Source organism: Salvelinus namaycush, chromosome 36 (genome assembly GCF_016432855.1).
Source record: "Salvelinus namaycush isolate Seneca chromosome 36, SaNama_1.0, whole genome shotgun sequence".
Lineage (NCBI taxonomy): Eukaryota > Metazoa > Chordata > Actinopteri > Salmoniformes > Salmonidae > Salvelinus > Salvelinus namaycush.
The window spans coordinates 21,705,267-21,724,293 of NC_052342.1; the positions used below are offsets into that span (position 1 = coordinate 21,705,267).

The window sequence follows — 19,027 nt, forward strand, 5'->3', positions numbered from 1 at the left end:
AGGGGAATATGGAGGGAGCGATGTCCAATCTTACCTCTCTTCTTATATCCAGAATAATATATACATTTATTCACTATGGGGTCAAAGAGGTGTGAGGTTCTGATAAGGGAATATGGAGGGAGGGATGTCATCTTACCTCTCTTCTTCTTAGCTTTGTTCTTCTTTTGGAGGTCAACCTCAGCATAGGTCACATCAACAGGTCCAGCTGCTGCTGACAATGGACATTTCCAGTCAACAAATGAAGGAATTAGCTTATTGCACATTCTGCCACTTCGCCACAAACTTGTGAATTAAGGTTTTAATGACTGCCAACCTATAGAATGGGTCTTACATGTGGCTTCCCCTGTCTTCACCACAGAGCAGACTTTTCTTTTGGATAATCACGTTTTTCTTAGAAGGAGGAAGAAGATAAGAGAATTTGTAAATATATATATACACACTACCGTTCAAAAGTTTGGGGTCACTTAGCAATGTCCTAGTTTTTGATAGAAAAGCAAATTTTTTGTCCATTAAAATAACTTCAAATTGATCAGAAATACAGTGTATGTCACGTAGCTAGGAGTGGTGGGTGCGGAGGCGCAGAGAGCAGAGGTTTATGGAAAACCGGAAAGTTTAGGAAAAATATCTATTCCGGTAAGTAAGGTCATGCCAAAAACAACAGGCGAAATAATGACCGACCCAAACAGGACACCAAAAATAACAAACACAACCATCCACAAACAGAACAGAGAACAAGCCCGCACAAAAGCAGGCGGGCATAGAAGGCTTAAATAGCCCTGAACCAAACACCAAACGAGAAACAGGTGAAACCTATACAGACATAACCAACCGAAAAGGAAAAGGGAATCGGTGGCAGCTAGTAGACCGGTGACGACGACCGCCGAGCACCGCCCAAACAGGAAGAGGAGCCACCTTCGGTGGAAGTCGTGACAGTGTAGACATTGTTAACCTCTACTTGATCACAATCTCGGATCCGGGAGCATCCTTATCAGTAAAAAAGCTGACTAGCATAGCCTAGCATAGCGCCACAAGTAAATACTAGCATATAAATATCATGAAATCACAAGTCCAAGACACCAAATGAAAGATACACATCTTGTGAATCCAGCCATCATTTTCGATTTTTTAAATGTTTTACAGCGAAAACACAATATGTATTTATATTAGCTAACCACAATAGCAAAAGACTCAACCGCATATTTTCACCATTTTTTTACCGCATAGGTAGCTATCACAAAACCGGCCAAATAGAGATAGAATTAGTCACTAACCAAGAATCAGATGACAGTCTTATAACATGTTATACAATAAATCTATGTTTTGTTCGAAAATGTGCATATTTGAGGTATAAATCATAGTTTTACAATGCAGCTACAATAAAAAATATCACCAAAGCAGCCGGAATAATTACAGAGAGCAACGTGAAATACCTAAATACTCATCATAAAACATTTATGAAAAATACATGGTGTACAGCAAATGAAAGATAAACATCTTGTGAATCCAGCCAATATTTCAGATTTTTTAAGTGTTTTACAGCGAAAACACAATATAGCATTATATTAGCTTACTACAATAGCCAACCACACAACCGCATTCATTCACCGCAAAGGTAGCGATAGCGAAAAAACCAGCAAAAGATATAAAATTATTCACTAACCTTGATAAACTTCATCAGATGACAGTCCTATAACATCATATTACACAATACATATATGTTTTGTTCGAAAATGTGCATATTTAGCGGTACAAATCGTGGTTTTACAATGTGAATACGTAGTCAAAATGCACAAAATTTTCCGGAGAAATCTTGGAGAGTCACCTAATCTAATCAAATAACTCATCATAAACTTTACAAAAAAATACATGTTGTACAGCAAATGAAAGATACACTAGTTCTTAATGCAACCGCTGTGTTAGATTTTTTTAAATAACTTTAGTACGACATACAGCTTACGTTATAGCGAGACAGCGCCCAAAATAAGGGCGGAAAATATGACTAAACATTTTCAACAGAAATACGAAATAACATCATAAATGGTTCCTACTTTTGATGAGCTTCCATCAGAATGTTGTACAAGTTGTCCTTTGTCCAGAATAATCGTTGTTTGGTTGTAGAATGTCCTCTTCTCCTGTCGAATTAGCAACCTTAGCTAGCCAAGTGGCGCGAAGCTGTCCATCTCCACCAAACGCAGAGAACGGAACACGCCAAAACTCCCGATAAACTTTCAATAATCTGATAAAACTATATTGAAAAAACATACTTTACGATGATATTATCACATTTATCAAATAAAATCAAAGCCGGAGATATTAGCCGTCTATAACGAAAGCTTTTCAGAAGGCAATCCAGAGTTTCTTCCCGCGCCTTGCTGAACAAAGGAAATTGGGGCCATGTCATTCCAAGAGCTCTCTTTTGACCTCAGATCAAGCTATACACCCCATTTTACCTCTCACTGCCTATTGACATCTAGTGGAAGGCGTATGAAGTGCATGTATAGCCATAGATTTGAAGCAAATGAATAGGAAGGCCCTGGAACAGAGCCTCGATTTCAGATTTTTCACTTCCAGACAGGAAGTTTGCTGCAAAATGAGTTCTGTTTTACTCACAGATATAATTCAAACGGTTTAGGAACTAGAGAGTGTTTTCTATCCAATAGTAATAATAATATGCATATTGTACAAGCAAGATTTGAGTACGAGGCAGTTTAATTTGGGAACGAGTTTTTACAAAGTGAAAACAGTGCCCCCCCTATCCCAAAGAAGTGTTTAAGATGGAAAGAAAGAACACAGACACTGGACAGAGGAACACTGCCTAGAAGGCCAGCATCATGGGTTCGCCTCTTCACTGTTGACATTGAGACTGGTGTTTTGCGGGTACCATTTTAGTGACCCAAAACTTTTGAACGGTAGTATTGTTATACGGTAGTATTCTTATATATATATGTGCACATTTTAACTCATCTTAGATACACTTCTAACTTTTTTATTATCAATGTATGTCACAGTTCAGTCACCTTTTTCTTGCCCAACTTGTTCAGTTGAATCTGGGCGTAAGTCAGCAGCATCTGAGACATAATACACAAACACCTCAACTTAGTCAAACTCTACATGTCATATTAAATGAAGAGCAGCAGACTACTACACATTCATACTGAAAACATTACATTACACCTCCATTATCATTGTTGTCTGAGGGGTTGATCGTATCGTAGATGGTAGCATCACCTGTTGGTCAAAGAAGAGAGAGACTGGTTAGTTAGGTTGGTTATCACTCAGCTTGACTAGGGACAGAGAGTATGGTAACATGTTGCTATACAAAGTGGATGTAGATCAGTCAGTGTATGCGGGTACAGAGTCGAGACTGGTAGAGGTCTGGACTGATAGACTGACCATGCTGCTGATGTGTATACCCAGTATCAGGAGCCTGGCCCTGGGTAGATCCTTGTTCCTGTTGGGGGTCCTGGTTGGTTCTCTGGGGCTGAGGGGGCCTACAGGGAGAGAGATACTCAGCTTAAGAAGTACAGAGAAGATGTTATACTGTATGTATCAATATAGTTGAGAGACAGGTGTTCTCACCAGAATATATAATATTCTGTTGAAACAGGAACCTATTTATATTATATGTTGACATTTCTCTCCTAAACATGTGATAGAATGTTTTGTATTAAATGAGACATAGTAAAAGTCTCACCTTTGCTGTTTGATATCTCACCAGCAGGACCAGGAGAATGACCAGTAGAACACCAGCAACAACCAGACCCACAACCACTCCTACTAGGACTTATGTAGATGATCCAGGAGATACGACTGGAGAGACTGGAGAGAGAACAGCACAAAACCATCAGACTCTGAGGTAGAAAATAAATAAAGTAGTTCAATTCCTGTATGCATCTGAGTCTGATGACTTGGAGATCAGAAATGTGGGAATGACATGGTCTACTCTGTTCTCCACACACACACATTCAGGGGGAGCAGCAGATCAATAACAACTGTGCCTTGTTTTGAAGGTGCACTCTGTAGGATTTATACATAATTTGCCTCTAGGGGTGCAAGTGACCCAAAATGCCAAGGGTCCCCCAAAATGTCCCTCATTGGACATAAGTCACCCTCCACACAAGTTTGGGAATTTTATGTTTTACATTTCACTAGTTTGCTAGCCTATAATAGGCAAAACTGTTCTTTAAAATCATTTCAAAGTGTTCCTCATTCCTCATCTCTACTTTATTCAAATTTCCTTGCCAGTTTTGTTTATATAAAATGTGTTATCTATTCTCAAGACCTTCCCTTGTTTCTCTTCAAATGTCCAGAGCGTCTCTTTGAGCCTATGTATTCAGCATTTTAAAGGACGGCCACTGTGTGATGCCTCTTCAGTGCTCCTCTTCAGTGGAGGACACCAGTTTTCTTTGTGAACCAGAGGCTTCGTTTGACGGCTCTTTCTGGAGGGGGGGTCCCAACGCCAACGTATCTGTTGTCTGGGCGTCTTCCAGCCCCAACAGAAATGTCATCATCATATGTACTTCCAGCAACGGGCTCACTAACGCCTCTAAGGTTGTGAGGGAGATATGCCAAGGTACAGTCATTTCTAAGGCCAGGATTTATTTCTGTAACACATGACCAGACCAGGAAAAAGTGGTGTATTCATGAACCTTGAGCAGGGAATTCTTTGGCCAGCCAGCTATACAGTTAGACAGGGAGGAATTATTGTAGATGAGGCCGTATTTGTGTTCTTACCTTGTTACCATACATTTTTATCTCCCTATGTCTTCAGATGAACAGCCCAATCCTGACGTGGTGGTGGAGGGGGAGAACCGTGTCCCCGGGATCGTAATGTTGCTCTTAGGATTTCTGTGCGGATGTCTTTTAACATATATTTTCAGAGGTGAGTGGGAAATAAATGACAGCACATTTAAATTTCAATCAAATTTCACAGTGCCCTATGTGTAAATAGATGCTCCCTTTACCTTTGCAGGATCGTTGGGTCCCCCACGGGACGTTTGAGCTAACATAGGCTAATGCGATTAGCATGAGGTTGTAAGTAACAAGAACATTTCCCAGGACATATCTGATATTGGCAGAAAGCTTACATTCTTGTTAATCTAACTGCACTGTCCAATTTACAGTAGCTATTACAGTGAAAGAATACCATGCTATTGTTTGAGTAGAGTGCACAGTTATGAACTTGAAAAGTTATTAATAAAATAATTAAGCACATTTGGGCAGTCTTGATGCAAAATGTTGAACAGAAATACAATGATTCAGTGGATCAGTCTAACACTTTGCACTTACACTGCTGCCACCTAGTGGCCAAAATCAAAATTGTTGCTGGGCTGGAATAATACATTATGGCCCTTCTTTTGCATTTCAAAGTTCATGGTACAAAAAAGAAGAAAATAACGCATATTTTTTTCTTTGTATTAACTTTCACCAGATCTAATGTGTTACATTCTCCTACATTCATTTCACATTTCCACAAACTTCAAAGTGTTTCCTTCAAATGGTATCAAACATATACATAGCCTTGCTTCAGGTCCTGAGCTACAGGCAGATAGATTTGGTATGTCATTTTAGGTGAAAATTTAAAAAAAAACGGGCATATTCTTAGCTAAAATGAAGACGCGTTGCAACTTATCTTTTGTGTGCTAGGTGGAAAATAGAAGATATCACTGACTGCCTTGTTTAATGTCTGTCATAGAGTCCCTCACATCCAGGTTCAACAAGTCACTTTTCTTTAGAATCTACTTTCCGCTGGGTACAGACACCAATCAGATCAACTACTTGATTTGATTTACAAATCTAGAGTTGTCAAATAATGTGAATTCAATGTGAAATCAACCCCCACAAATCAGCATGCCCTTGGATTTAGGTTAAAAGTTAGCTAAAAAAAAGACGAAATGCCCTTACATTGCTGATTTGCGTGCAAATCCAATCACTTTTCCACGTTGATTCAATCTCCTCACACATACTTTTTTGGAAACAATGTTGATTCAACCAGTGTTTGACCAGTGTTTATGTACATCACATGTCTATACCAAGGTGTGTTGGTGTTTTGGGGCGTTTTTACAGGTGTCGAAGCATCAACCAGGTGGGTCCTACACTTTCGGGAGTTGAAAGAAAACCCAGCCTACCTATAGAGAGGAGCTGAACATCGTAGCCGTCAATCCAAAACTCCTGCCTAGCTATAGGTTGTACCATCTAAGCTCCCCCACTCAAGCTACTGCCTACCCATACTGCCTCAATGCCTTATCATCTGAAGCTGTTGAAGCTAATCGCCCAAGAATCTGCCAGATCCCTTTGTTTTTGTAAGTGACTATAAGGTTCTTAAATGAAAGTGCTATATAAAATATATGTATTATTATTATTATTATTATTATGTCATATAAAGGATAATACACCTGGAATAGAAATATGGCATTAATTCTGTTGTAATTCCTGTTTTTCTATCACTTGAAGGTAGCCTTTCTCAAACAGAATTCTACTCTGTCTCTGTATAATGATGAAGAATGTTTGTCCATAAGAAAGAGGGACTGTTAGCAGGCAAGGAACTGTGGCAGACAACTTGTGACCACTGTGAAACTGATAACAGGGAAGGAAGTCTCCCCACCCAGGGAGGGGAGAAACCTTGGGCTTGCAGTAGATTGTGTAACATGTTGCAGGATGTGATAAGCAATGTATGCGTAGTAGAAGACTTGTAAACTATAGTGTCATTGTCTGAGAGGACGAGGGACATTTATGACGAAATGAGAGGTATATAAACCAATGTACATGAAATGATAGCCAGAGCTCTCGCAAATAAACGTTGCTAGTGTAGACTGGCCTCTGTCTGTTTCATTTCAACAAGAACCTTACAAATTCTTGGTAACAGACCGGGTAGTTTAATTGAAGTTCAGTTTATGAACATTGAGAACAGAATTCTCTTAACAGAATCATTATATGATTTATGCGTTATGATTGGTACAAATCGTTGTATTTATTAGGATGTTCTTTCCCTTTTCTCAATATGTAAAGATGGTATTATTGTATTATTAAGGTCTATTCATTGTCTGATTTCACACAACAACAAAAGATAGTTTGTGAGCATATGATGAATTGATGTGAATGTGGCCTATGTGATTTCTACAAAGCATGTCTGTGGAATGTAAAACCTTTAACTGTACAATAGACACGTCTAAACTAAAATACATACAAACATATATAACTTGTTTTCAACTCTTGTAGAGTCCCACAGAAACACAAGTAATCTTTAAGAATATCATTTTGAATTGCCATTAGTCGTTATTACACAAATATAAACAGTTAATGCAACAATGCAATAGAACCTAACAAAAAGTTATGTAACTCTGAATATCTTGAAAATAACAAGTTGTACCACACAATGACCATGAACAGACGAAGGTTGCAGTTCTGAACAAGTAAGAAAATAAAAACAGAAATGTGCAGGTTGTGATGAAATGAAACATCTGTTACAGAAGGTACACATGTAGGATGCAGAGGATGCAGAGGGTTCTATATCTATAGAACCCCAGCTTATGACCACATCCTGTTCAGCTCACAGTACTTCCTGGTAGGAAGAACAGGGGGTTTCTGGCTGGCGTCCAAATGTGATCTTGTCATATAGAGTCTGCGACTAAATGTGACAGGCAACCAAGAACAAACTGTTTCAGCATTATGAAATGTATACAATTTCCAAGTAGACTACATAGTCTCCCTTTCACACAGAGACTGTTTTATTTTATTTATGTTCAAATATATCAGGTATGACCATTCATATTTCACTCTCACCTTGTTCAGTCTTGGGACAGCCAGATCATCTACGTTCTCATAGATGGACATTACCTGACTGTTTATTCTTGTCTGGAATAAAAACAGAAAAAGGTACTTAAAACAATAAACAAAATGGATGAACATTGCACAAAAACACAAAAATAGCAATCAGCAATTACAGTACACAGTATAGTGTAATACAGTACACATACAGTTGAAGTTGGAAGTTTACATACACTTTAGCCAAAAACATTTAAACTCAGTTTTTCACAATTCCTGACATTTAATCATAATAAAAATTCCCTGTCTGTCACGGCCGTCGTCGGTAGGAGACCAAGGTGCAGCGTGGTGAGCGTACATTTTCTTTTTATAGATATAAATGTTGCCAACAAAACAATAAACGAAGAAACAACCGTGAAGCTTAACAGGGCTATAGTGCCACTAACAAAGATAACTTCCCACAAATCACAAAGGGAAACAGGCTGCCTAAGTATGATTCCCAATTAGAGACAACGACAGACAGTTGTCCCTGATTGAGAACCATACCCGGCCAAACCATAGAAATAAAATTACATAGAATACAGAACATAGAATGCCCACCCAAATCACACCCTGTTCAAACCAAAATAGAGACATAAAAAGCTCTCTAAGGTCAGGGCGTGACACTGTCTTAGGTCAGTTAGGATCACCAGTTTATTTAAGAAAGTGAAATGTCAGAATAATAGTAGAGAGAATTATTTATTTCAGCTTTTATTTCTTTCATCACATTCTCAGTGGGTCAGAAGTTTACATACACCCAATTAGTATTTGGTAACATTGGCTTTAAATTGTTTAACTTGGGTCAAACGTTTCGGGTAGCCTTCCACAAGCTTCCCACAATAAGATGGGTGAATTTTGGCAAATTCCTCCTGACAGAGCTGGTGTAACTGAGTCAGGGTTGTAAGCCTCCTTGCTAGCACACGCTTTTTCAGTTCTGCCCACAAATGTTCTATAGGATTGAGGTCAGGGCTTTGTGATGGCCACTCCAATACCTTTACTTTGTTGTCCGTAAGCTATTTTGCCACAACTTTGGAAGTATGCTTGGGGTCATTGTCCATTTCCGACAAAGCTTTAACTTCCTGACTGATGTCTTGAGATGTTGCTTCAAAATATCCACATAATTATCCACGTAATTTTCCTCCCTCATGACCAGTCCCTTCTGTGCAAAGCACCCCCAAAACATGATGCTGCCACCCCCGTGCTTTACAGTTGGGATGGTATTCTTCGGCTTGCAAGCTTCCCTCTTTTTCCTCCAAACATTACAATGGTCATTATGGACAAACAGTTCTATTTTTGTTTCATCAGACCAGAGGACATTTCTCCAAAAAGTACGATCTGTGTCCCCATGTGCAGTTGCAAACCCTAGCCTGGCTTTTTTATGGCGGTTTTGTAGCAGTGGCTTTTTCCTTGCTGAGGGGCCTTTCAGGATATGTCGATATAGGACTCGTTTTACTGTGGATATAGATACTTTTTTACCTGTTTCCTCCAGCATCTTCACAAGATCCTTTGCTGTTGTTCTGGGAATTGATTTTCACTTTTCACACCAAAGTACGTTCATCTCTCCTTCCTGAGTGGTATGACGGTTGCGTGGTCCCATGGTGTTTATACTTGCGTACTATTGTTTGTACAGAGGAACGTGGTACCTTCAGGCCTTTGGAAATTGCTCCCAAGGATGAACCAAACTTGTAGAGGTCTACAAATTTTTTCTGAGGTCTTGGCTGATTTCTTTTGATTTTCCCATGATGTCAAGCAAAGAGGCACTGAGTTTGAAGGTAGGTCTTAAAATACATCCACAGGTACTCCTCCGAATTTTCCAAACTGTTTAAAGGCACAGTCAACTTTGTGTATGTAACCTTCTGACTCACTGGAATTGTGATACAGTGAATTATAAGTGAAATAATCTGTCTGTAACCAATTTTTGGAAAAATAACTTGTGTCATGCACAAAGTAGATGTCCTAACCGACTTGCCAAAACTATAGTTTGTTAACAAGAAATTTGTGGAGTGTTTGAAAAATGAGTTTTAATGACTCCAACCTAAGTGTATCTAAACTTCCGACTTCAACTGTACATAATAACGGCAATGCATACTTACATCTTTCATTCTTGTGTCGTCAGTCAGAGCTGCTGTGTATGGCAAGAACAAAATATCAACCAATCAGATAGATACTAGTCAGAATAAGGCCAACATTTTGAAAAAAAAATCTAATTATTAAGCATATGCCACAACATAATTATCCTAAGAATACTTCCAGGGCCTAAAATGTCACTTTAAGTAAGGATGAGACCCCTATGCTGTACATACCTGTGTTATAGCGCCCCCTGCAGTAATACACTACCATAGCTACAGTGAGGATCAGCAGCACAGCGACGCCTACTGGTACCACGATGTAGATCCTATACCACTTCATCCATGTATCATACTCTATAACACAGATGATATTAGACTGGTGTTTCTGAAACCTGCTCATGGAGACCCAAATGGGTCCATGTTTTATTTATTGCCCTAGACATGATTCCACTAATCAACTCATCATCGTACCTTAGTGGAATCACTCCTGTAGTGTTAGAGCATTAACCTAAATGTGCACCCCTTTGGGTCCCCAGGACCAGGATTAAGAAACACTGAAGTGGTTTCCAGCTCCAGTCCTCTAGTACCCCCAACAGCACACATATCCAATGTCATAACATGTATTACATAATACTGTATATTATATCTACCAAATGTCATAACATGTATTACATAATACTGTATATTACATCTACCCAATGTCATCACATGTACTACATAATACTGTATATTATATCTACCCAATGTCATCACATATATTATATAATACTGTATATTATATCTACCCAATGTCATCACATGTACTACATAATACTGTATATTATATTTCACAACATAAGCATAGAAGCACACTATACTAAAGTGTATGGTGGATTGTTATTATATCTAGTTACCTGGGGTGGTTGTGTCATTACAACACTTCACTGTTGTAGAGGCAGATTTCTCACTGACTAGGTTGGAGGCGTTGCAGGTTACACTGATGTCTCCGTCTGCTGGTGACAGAGAGAAGTGTATCTGCTGGGCGTCCCTGTACGTCTCATTCCCTCTCTCCCAGGTGTAGGAGAGGTTGGAGGAGACTGACACGTTGCACAGCAGCCACACTGAACAGGACTGGTTGGCCAGTAGCTTGATGTCCGTCTGGATCACCACCTTGGATATAGGCTCTGAGAGAGAGAGAGAGAGAGAGAGAGAGAGAGAGAGAGAGAGAGAGAGAGAGAGAGAGAGAGAGAGAGAGATAATTATTCTAAATAGACGATACCTTCAGGAGAAAGACAATACAAGATAAAAAAGATGGAATAACACAAAGCAGCCTACCATGGACTTGAAGATGGATGGTCTTGGTTGGAATCTGGCCTCCTTTGTTTGATGCGGCAGAAACTTGAAATTCCCCTGAGTCTTGCAGTGACAGTTATTGGATTGTTAAACTAAAGTTACTGTAGTTCATCTCTAGTCTCCCCTTAAACTGTGATCTTGGTAAGGAAACGTTCCCATCAAATTCTGCAATGACCATTTTTTTATACTTCCACTCCATTGACTTGATAGCTTCCCTTTCTAAGCCTGAGGGCAGCTTCACTGAGTCCCCCACTGCTTTGTTGAACAGAGAAATACCCACACCTGAAACACACAAATACACAACATGACATTCTGACATTGATCAATGGTTACACTTTACACTACAGGGCTCTTATTACTGTGTAATTATTGTTAATGAAGGTACAGTGTAGAATATTGTAATTACTCATTGTTCACTGTACACAGTGTGCCTACAGTGTACCTACACAAATAATGACACAATAATACACTGAAATGTAAAGTCTTACCCCATCAATGAATAGATAATAATGGACTTCATTTAAATAGCACTTTTCCAAGTTTATATATACTGTATGACACTTTACATATCTGCATTTAACATATCTTTACATATTTGAGTGTGTGGGTCTACTTTACTTTATTCAAGTCCACTCCTCCCCCACATTCAGCAGAACAGGATGAGATTACAGGAAAAGAGAAGTGGGGCTGGATCTTTATCAATAAATGCTCCTCTGCTCACGTCTAAGTACAAATCAACTATGTGGAAATGCAAACACCACATATAAGAGACTTTGGATCCTTGAAAGTGCTATATAAATACCATGTATTATTATTATTACTATTATTATTATTATTAATGTTGTTATTAATTGTACTATTATTATTATTTTTACTATTACTTTATTATTATTATTACATAATGTGTTTAATTATGCACCAGAAATGCATCATACTGTCACACCCAGATCTGTTTCACCTGTCTTTGTGCTTGTCTCCACCCCCCTCCAGGTGTCACCCGTCCTCCTCATTATCTCAAGTGTATTTATACCTGTGTTCTCTGTTTGTCTGTTGCCAGTTCGTCTTGTCAGGTCTTACTAGCGTGCTTTCCTGTCTTCCTGTTTCTCAAGTTCTGTTTCCTAGTTTTCCCGGTTCTGACATTTCTGCCTACCCTGACCCCGGGCCTGCCTGCCGTCCTGTACCTGCCTGACTCTGAGCTGATCACAAACCCCTGCCTGTTGTCATGACTTTCCCTCCTGGGTGAGGATCAGAGAGATCCCCCTCTCCCACCAGAGAGGAAGGTGGGGAAGTGGGGGGAGTTGGCCAGTTTTATGACTGTCACAAATACCTTACAGGAACTCTCTCTCCCACTATGCAGAAATGAAAGTAAAACATCCCTTTGTTACAACAGAGAGACATTTTGCAGTACTGTAACATCAAAAGACTGGACATTGAAACTATATTTCTAATGTAGATAATGTGGGAAATGGTTGGTGGGACTTAAACAATAATCAAATCAGTTGTTGTTTTGTGATATCATTAAGGACGGTATAACTAAATAACCGTATCTCTGAAAGTGTACGCATTCAAGGGGTCAGGTTAACATCAAAATGTGGTACAACTTATATGATTAAATATGAAACTATTTGTGAGAAGATTATATGTGACTTTAGCCTTCTAAATTAGATCATGTTTTTTCATAAAGACTTTGCCAAGTCAGTAACCACGCCCACGTGAGCACAGACATTGTGGCAACGGGATGGAACCGCCCTCCAAGGCGAGTGCTAAAAAGGACTTGCTGAAGAATTAACATATTAGACCAGAGAACGTGAGGATCATCCACAAGTTGAAATAGTTGGAATCTCTAAAGACCAGTATAAGTGCAGCGTGAGCTGAATGCATTTCAAAATGGTTTAATGACTATAATACCAGAAAATGGTAAGACCCTCTGAATCTCTCTCTCTCTCTCTCTCTCTCAAAGAAGAAGAAGAAGAAGAAGAAGAAGACTACTGTACACAGGAACATTCAGTCTGCAGCTGTTTATGCACTGTTAGCCTAGGAAACTCGACCGAAGACGAGAGACGAAGAATAATTTTCTCTCATCACTATAGGTACCTCTAAGGTATCTATTCTAAACAAACAGAGTGAAGGACAAGGCCCGCTGAACACTGCGTGGTACACCTCTGGAAGAACCATTCTAACAGGCACTCTGAGACCAAGAAGCTATGACTACAAAGGACATGGTGACCTCTGGTGGACAACTAGAGACTTACACAACCAGAGACTTCTGTCGAACTTCTCTCCACAGCCTGATTGAGTGATTTCAACAGAGTGAGATGACAAAGACATACAAGCGTAAATATGTACATTGCATTTCTAAATCCGAATGAGTGGTTGTTAGGGTGCTAACTATCCATATGTATGTGTTATTCAACTGTATGTACGAATTACTTCGTCTCTTCTCCTTCCTCTCTTTCTTTCCCCTCCATTTCACTGTGTAACAAGCCGTCATATTGGGTTAGTCCACTTGGGACTTTTCATTGCACTATGTAGTAATCAATGTATAATCTATCCTGTGTGTGTGTTTATGTAATTCGGTGTGATTATTTAGTTAGAAAATAAATAACTAAGCCAATTTGTGTATCGCTGAGTCATCATGTAGACTAGGGTTTGTGCAGATTTAACGGATTATGCGATGTTCAGAATGAGACTGATGAGGTAAATTAGAACGAATGAATTGACTGTGACTGATGTGAGAGATATTTAGACTACCGTTCAAAAGTTTGGGGTCACTTAGAAATGTCCTTGTTTTTGAAAGAAAAGCTATTTTTTGTTCATTCAAATAACATCAAGTTGATCAGAAATACAGTGTAGACATTGTTAATGTTGTAAATGATTATTGTAGCTGTGTCTGCATCTGGGTCAATATCCTGAGTCATGATAGATATTACTGCACGGTCGGAACTAGAAGCACAAACATTTTGCTAAACACTCGCATTAACATCTGCTAACCATGTGTATGTGACCAATGAAATTTGATTTGATTTGAAACAGAAGATTTTTTTTATGGAATATCTACATAGGCGTACAGAGGCCCATTATCAGCAACCATCACTCCTGTGTTCCAATGGCACATTGTGTTAGCTAATCCAAATGTATAATTTAAAAGGCTAATTTATCATTAGAAAACCCTTTTGCAATTATGTTAGCAAAGCTGAAAACTGTTGTTCGGATTAAAGAAGCAATAAAACTGGCCTTCTTTAGACTAGTTGTGTATTTGGAGCATCAGCATTTGTGAGTTCGATTACAGGCTCAAAATGGCCAGAAACAAAGAACTTTCTTCTGAAACCTGAAGGTCTATTTTTTTTATGAGAAATTAAGGCTATTCCATATGAGAAATTGCCAAGAAACTGAAGATCTCATACATCGCTGTGTACTACTCCCTTCACAGAACAGCGCAAACTGGCTCAAACCAGAATAGAAAGTGGAGTGGGAGGCCTGAGCAATAGGACAAGTACATTAGAGTGTCCAGTTTGAGAAACAGACGCCTCACAAGTCCTCAACTGGCAGCTTCATTAAATAGTACCCGCAAAACACCATTCTCAACGTCAACACTGAAGAGTCGACTCCAGAATGCAGTAAATCATCTGAGAACTGTACTATCCGCCTCCTGTGTCTGCATCTGGGTCAATATACTGAGTCGTGATGCATACACTGCATGGGCAACATAATACATTCATGGCAGTCTACTATTAATCATATATTATTAACTTTTATACAATGTCTTCTTTCATTAAGTAAGAATAAAATAATAAAATAATACAGTTACAACAAAGCAAACTTTAATATGTAGGACATAACAGCAGTTGTTCTTGTCCTGCAGTGTAATTTATTATGCAAGAGTTATTTGGTCACACTTTATTTGGATAGTCCCATATGCAGTGCATTCGGAAAGTATTCAGACCCCTTGACTTATTCCAAATCTTATTACGTTACAACCTTACTGTAACGTTCGTCTGGTGGTGTATTAACGGACCAAGGCGCAGCGGGTGATGAATACATAACGATTTATTTCAAAACAGACGAAACACTGACAAAACACTATAACAAACTACAAAACAATAAACGAAGGCAACAGACCTGAAACAAACGAACTTACATATAGACGAAGGACGCAAGAACAGGAACAGACTACCTAAAACGAACGAACAAACGAAACAGTCCCATGTGGATTACACAGACACAGGAACAATCACCCACAAACAAACAGTGAGAACAACCTACCTTAGTATGACTCTCAATCAGAGGAAACGTCAAACACCTGCCTCTAATTGAGAGCCATACCAGGCAACCCAAAACCAACATAGAAACAGAAAACATAGACTGCCCACCCAAAACTCACGCCCTGACCAATAAACACATACCAAACAACAGAAAACAGGTCAGGAACGTGACACTTACTCTAAAATGGATTAAATTGTTATTTCCCTCATCAATCTATACACAATACCCCATCATTACAAAGCAAAAACAGTTTTTTATAAATGTGTGCAAATGTATAAAGAATACAAAACTGAAATATCAGATTTACATAAGCATTCAGACCCTATACTCCAGGCCTGGGCAACTCCAGTCCTCGGGGGCCTGATTGGTGTCACACTTTTCTCCATCCCTAGCAAACACAGCTGATTTAAACTAATTACATTTAAAACTGAAGATCATGATTAGTTGATTATTGGAGTCAGGTGTGTTAGCTGGGGATGGGGCAAAGGTGTGACACCAATCAGGCCCCCGAGGACTGGAGTTGCCCAGGCCTGCTTTACTCAGTACTTTGTTGAAGCACCTTTGGCAAGGATTACAGCATCAAGTCTTCTTGGGTTTGACGCTACAAGCTTGGCACACCTGTACTTGTGCTTTTCTCCCATTCTTCTCTGCAGATCCTCTCAAGCTCTGTCAGGTTGTATGGGGAGCGTCGCTGCACTATTTTCAGGTCTCTCCAGAGATGTTCGATCAGGTTGAAGTCCGAGCTCTGGCTGGACCACTCAAGGACATTCAGAGACTTGTCCCAAAGTCACTCCTGTGTTGTCTTGGCTGTGTGCTTAGGGTCATTGTCTTGTCAGAAAGCAAACCTTCGCCCCAGTCTGAGGTCCTGAGCACTCTGGAGCAGGTTTTCATGAAGGATATCTTTATACTTTGCTCTGTTCATTTTTCCCTTGATCCTGACTAGTCTCCCAGTCCCTTTTGCTGAAAAACATCCACACAGCATGATGCTGCCACCATGCTTCACCGTAGGGATGGTGCCAGGGTTCTTCCAGATGTAACGGTTGGAATTCAGACCAAAGAGTTCAATCTTGGTTTCATCAGATGAGAGAATCTTGTTTCTCATGGTCTGAGAGTCCTTTAGGTGTTTTTGGCAAACTCCAAGGCCTGATTGGTGGAGTGCTGCAGAGATGATTGGCCTGGAAGTTTCTCCCAGCTCCACAGGGGAACTCTGGAGCTATGTCAGAGTGACCATCGGGTTCTTGGTCACCTCCATGACCAAGGCCTTCTCCCCTGATTGCTCAGTTTGGCCATGCGGCCAGCTCTAGGAAGAGTTTTTGGTGGTTCCAAACTTCTTCCATTTAAGAATGATGGAGGCCACTGTGTTCTTGGGGACCTTCAATGCTGCAGACCTTTTTGGTACCATTCCCAGATCTGTGCCTCGGACAAAACCTTCGACCTCATGGCTGGTTTTTGCTCTGACATGCACTGCCACCTGTGGTACCTTATGTAGACAGGTGTGTGCCTTTCCAAATCATGTCAAGTAAATTTTATTTAGCACAGGTGGACTCCAATCAAGTTGTTAAAAACATCTCAAGGATGATCAATGGAAACAGGATCCACCTGAGCTGAATTTCGAGTCTCATAGGAAAAGGTCTGACTACTTATGTAAGTAAAGAATCCGTTTTTAATTTTAATTAATTTTTCAAGAAATTCTAAAAATCTGTTTTCGCATTGTCATTGTTGGGCATTGTGTGTAGATTGATGAGAATGTGTATTTATTTATTCCATTTTAGAATAATGATGTAACTTAAGAAAATTGGGAAAAAGGGAAGGGGTCTGAATACTTTCTGAATGCACTGTAGATGATCTACAGATGGTCAAACTATCAACAAACTATCAGTTGATAAGCAACTGCTTGCTAAGATTAAGTTAAGGTTAGGTTTAGAATAATAGTTGGGGTAAAGGTTAAGGTTAGGATAAGGGTTAAAGTTAGAGTTAAAAACCAAGGAAGTAAACAGTTTAACTATTATTCCTAACTGTATCATGCAAGCAAGCAAATGTAATTGATACAAAACGTCAGCAGCAGAAAGTAAAGATTCCATACAATACTAACCATAGTGGAGGATAGAGAGTAGGAGTATTCCCTGTTTGGAGAAGGAGGAGAGGGGACCACCAGACATCTCTGTTAGGCGTTGTATGTCTGTTTCCTCTGGTTGTACGTCCTCCCTATCTCTCGGTGACTGACTGGTAGCTAGCTAGACTCACCAAAACACACAGAGAAGAGTAGAGAAGAGAGAGAAGAGATTTCCTTTGATGAGGGCTGCTGTTCTAGAATAGACTCGCTGTATGTTAGTTACAAAGGAAGTCACACTCTGTAGGCGTTTTCTGAAAGTACCCCTTCACTCAGCTGGAGAGTTAGACCATGAGGAGTGGGTGTGTTTGTGGTCTGTTACTGTACTGATCAGACTTATGGTATTGTAAATGTTTCACTACACATGTGGCAATTATTTATTTCAGAAGGAGCCATCAAAACTAGTTATGTGCTTTGGGTCATTTGATACTATTAGACATGCACAGATGGATATTCTTGTAACTGTTATGGCCAACTTTTTACTGTTGCTATGGTTACACCTCTTGGGTCTTTTCCAGAACAGGGGTGTCCCTTTCAGAAGAGTTAGCAGAATGACATGTATTGGTTATTCCTGAAGAGTGTCAAGATCTGTTGCTATGGTCCTACATGCATGAAACTCTTTCTGTGACTACAGGTTGCATGTCCTAATATGAAGGCAATATAATAACGGTGGCTAAATGCCAGAGGTGATGAGTCATTAAGAGGAGTTACTATGAGTATGACGTAAGGAGGACAAATGTGTAAAACGTGTGTGCCAAGACTGGAAGGCAGTTGTATTCATGATCCAGCTCGGCTTTTATTATAAAGTAATAAAAAGTATATTTTAACTCACATGCTCCGGTATTTGTGAAATATGACAGACTAAATATTTATATGACAATGGTTTCAGAACAATGTGTGTGTATATTTGAATGTAGGCGTCATGTGCCAGTGGAAGGGTTTGCATGAGTTCTCCTGCATGCTTATTGTTCAGTGTGGTTGAGGAACATGAAACACCCGCCCACTTGTGTGTTTTCGGGAGGAAGTGGGCCCTTGACTACTGACAAAGGTCCCCTTCTACGTTTCAGGTAACATCGTGTGTCACTTCCTGCATGGTGGTCTCCTTGACAGAGACACAGTCTGTCTGTCTGTCTGTCCACATACAGTGCATTCAGAAAGCATTCAGAACCCTTGTAACGATCGTCGTTTTCTTCGGACGAGGAATATGAAAGATCGGACCAAACTGCAGTGTGGTACGTGTCCATGTTAAATTTATTACAACTGAACACTGAATACAAAATAACAAAAGTGAAATAACGAAAATCGAAACAGTCCTATCAGGTGACACAACACAAAACAGGAAACAACTACCCACAAACACAGGTGGGAACAGGCTACCTAAGTATGGTTCTCAATCAGAAACAACGATAGACAGCTGCCTCTGATTGGGAACCATACCAGGTCAAACACA

General features: G+C 39.7%; 1 protein-coding gene and 1 long non-coding RNA gene across 2 annotated transcripts; both read right to left on the minus strand.

Moving 5' to 3' along the window:
• Nucleotides 1-3,017: 3,017 nt before the first annotated feature.
• LOC120030346 lies at nucleotides 3,018-3,805 on the minus strand. The gene is made up of 3 exons (XR_005473641.1): nucleotides 3,695-3,805; nucleotides 3,394-3,491; nucleotides 3,018-3,228 (listed from the first exon to the last, which is right to left on the minus strand). It is a non-coding gene; the product is annotated as an uncharacterized LOC120030346 (long non-coding RNA).
• A 3,141-nt stretch (nucleotides 3,806-6,946) lies between these two features.
• Nucleotides 6,947-17,749, minus strand: LOC120030345 (SLAM family member 8-like). The gene is given in 7 exon segments (XM_038975722.1): nucleotides 6,947-7,627; nucleotides 7,783-7,854; nucleotides 9,897-9,928; nucleotides 10,107-10,226; nucleotides 10,766-11,035; nucleotides 11,187-11,486; nucleotides 17,560-17,749. Coding segments are annotated over 7 exon segments (939 nt in total). The 5' UTR covers nucleotides 17,627-17,749; the 3' UTR covers nucleotides 6,947-7,549.
• Nucleotides 17,750-19,027: the final 1,278 nt, after the last annotated feature.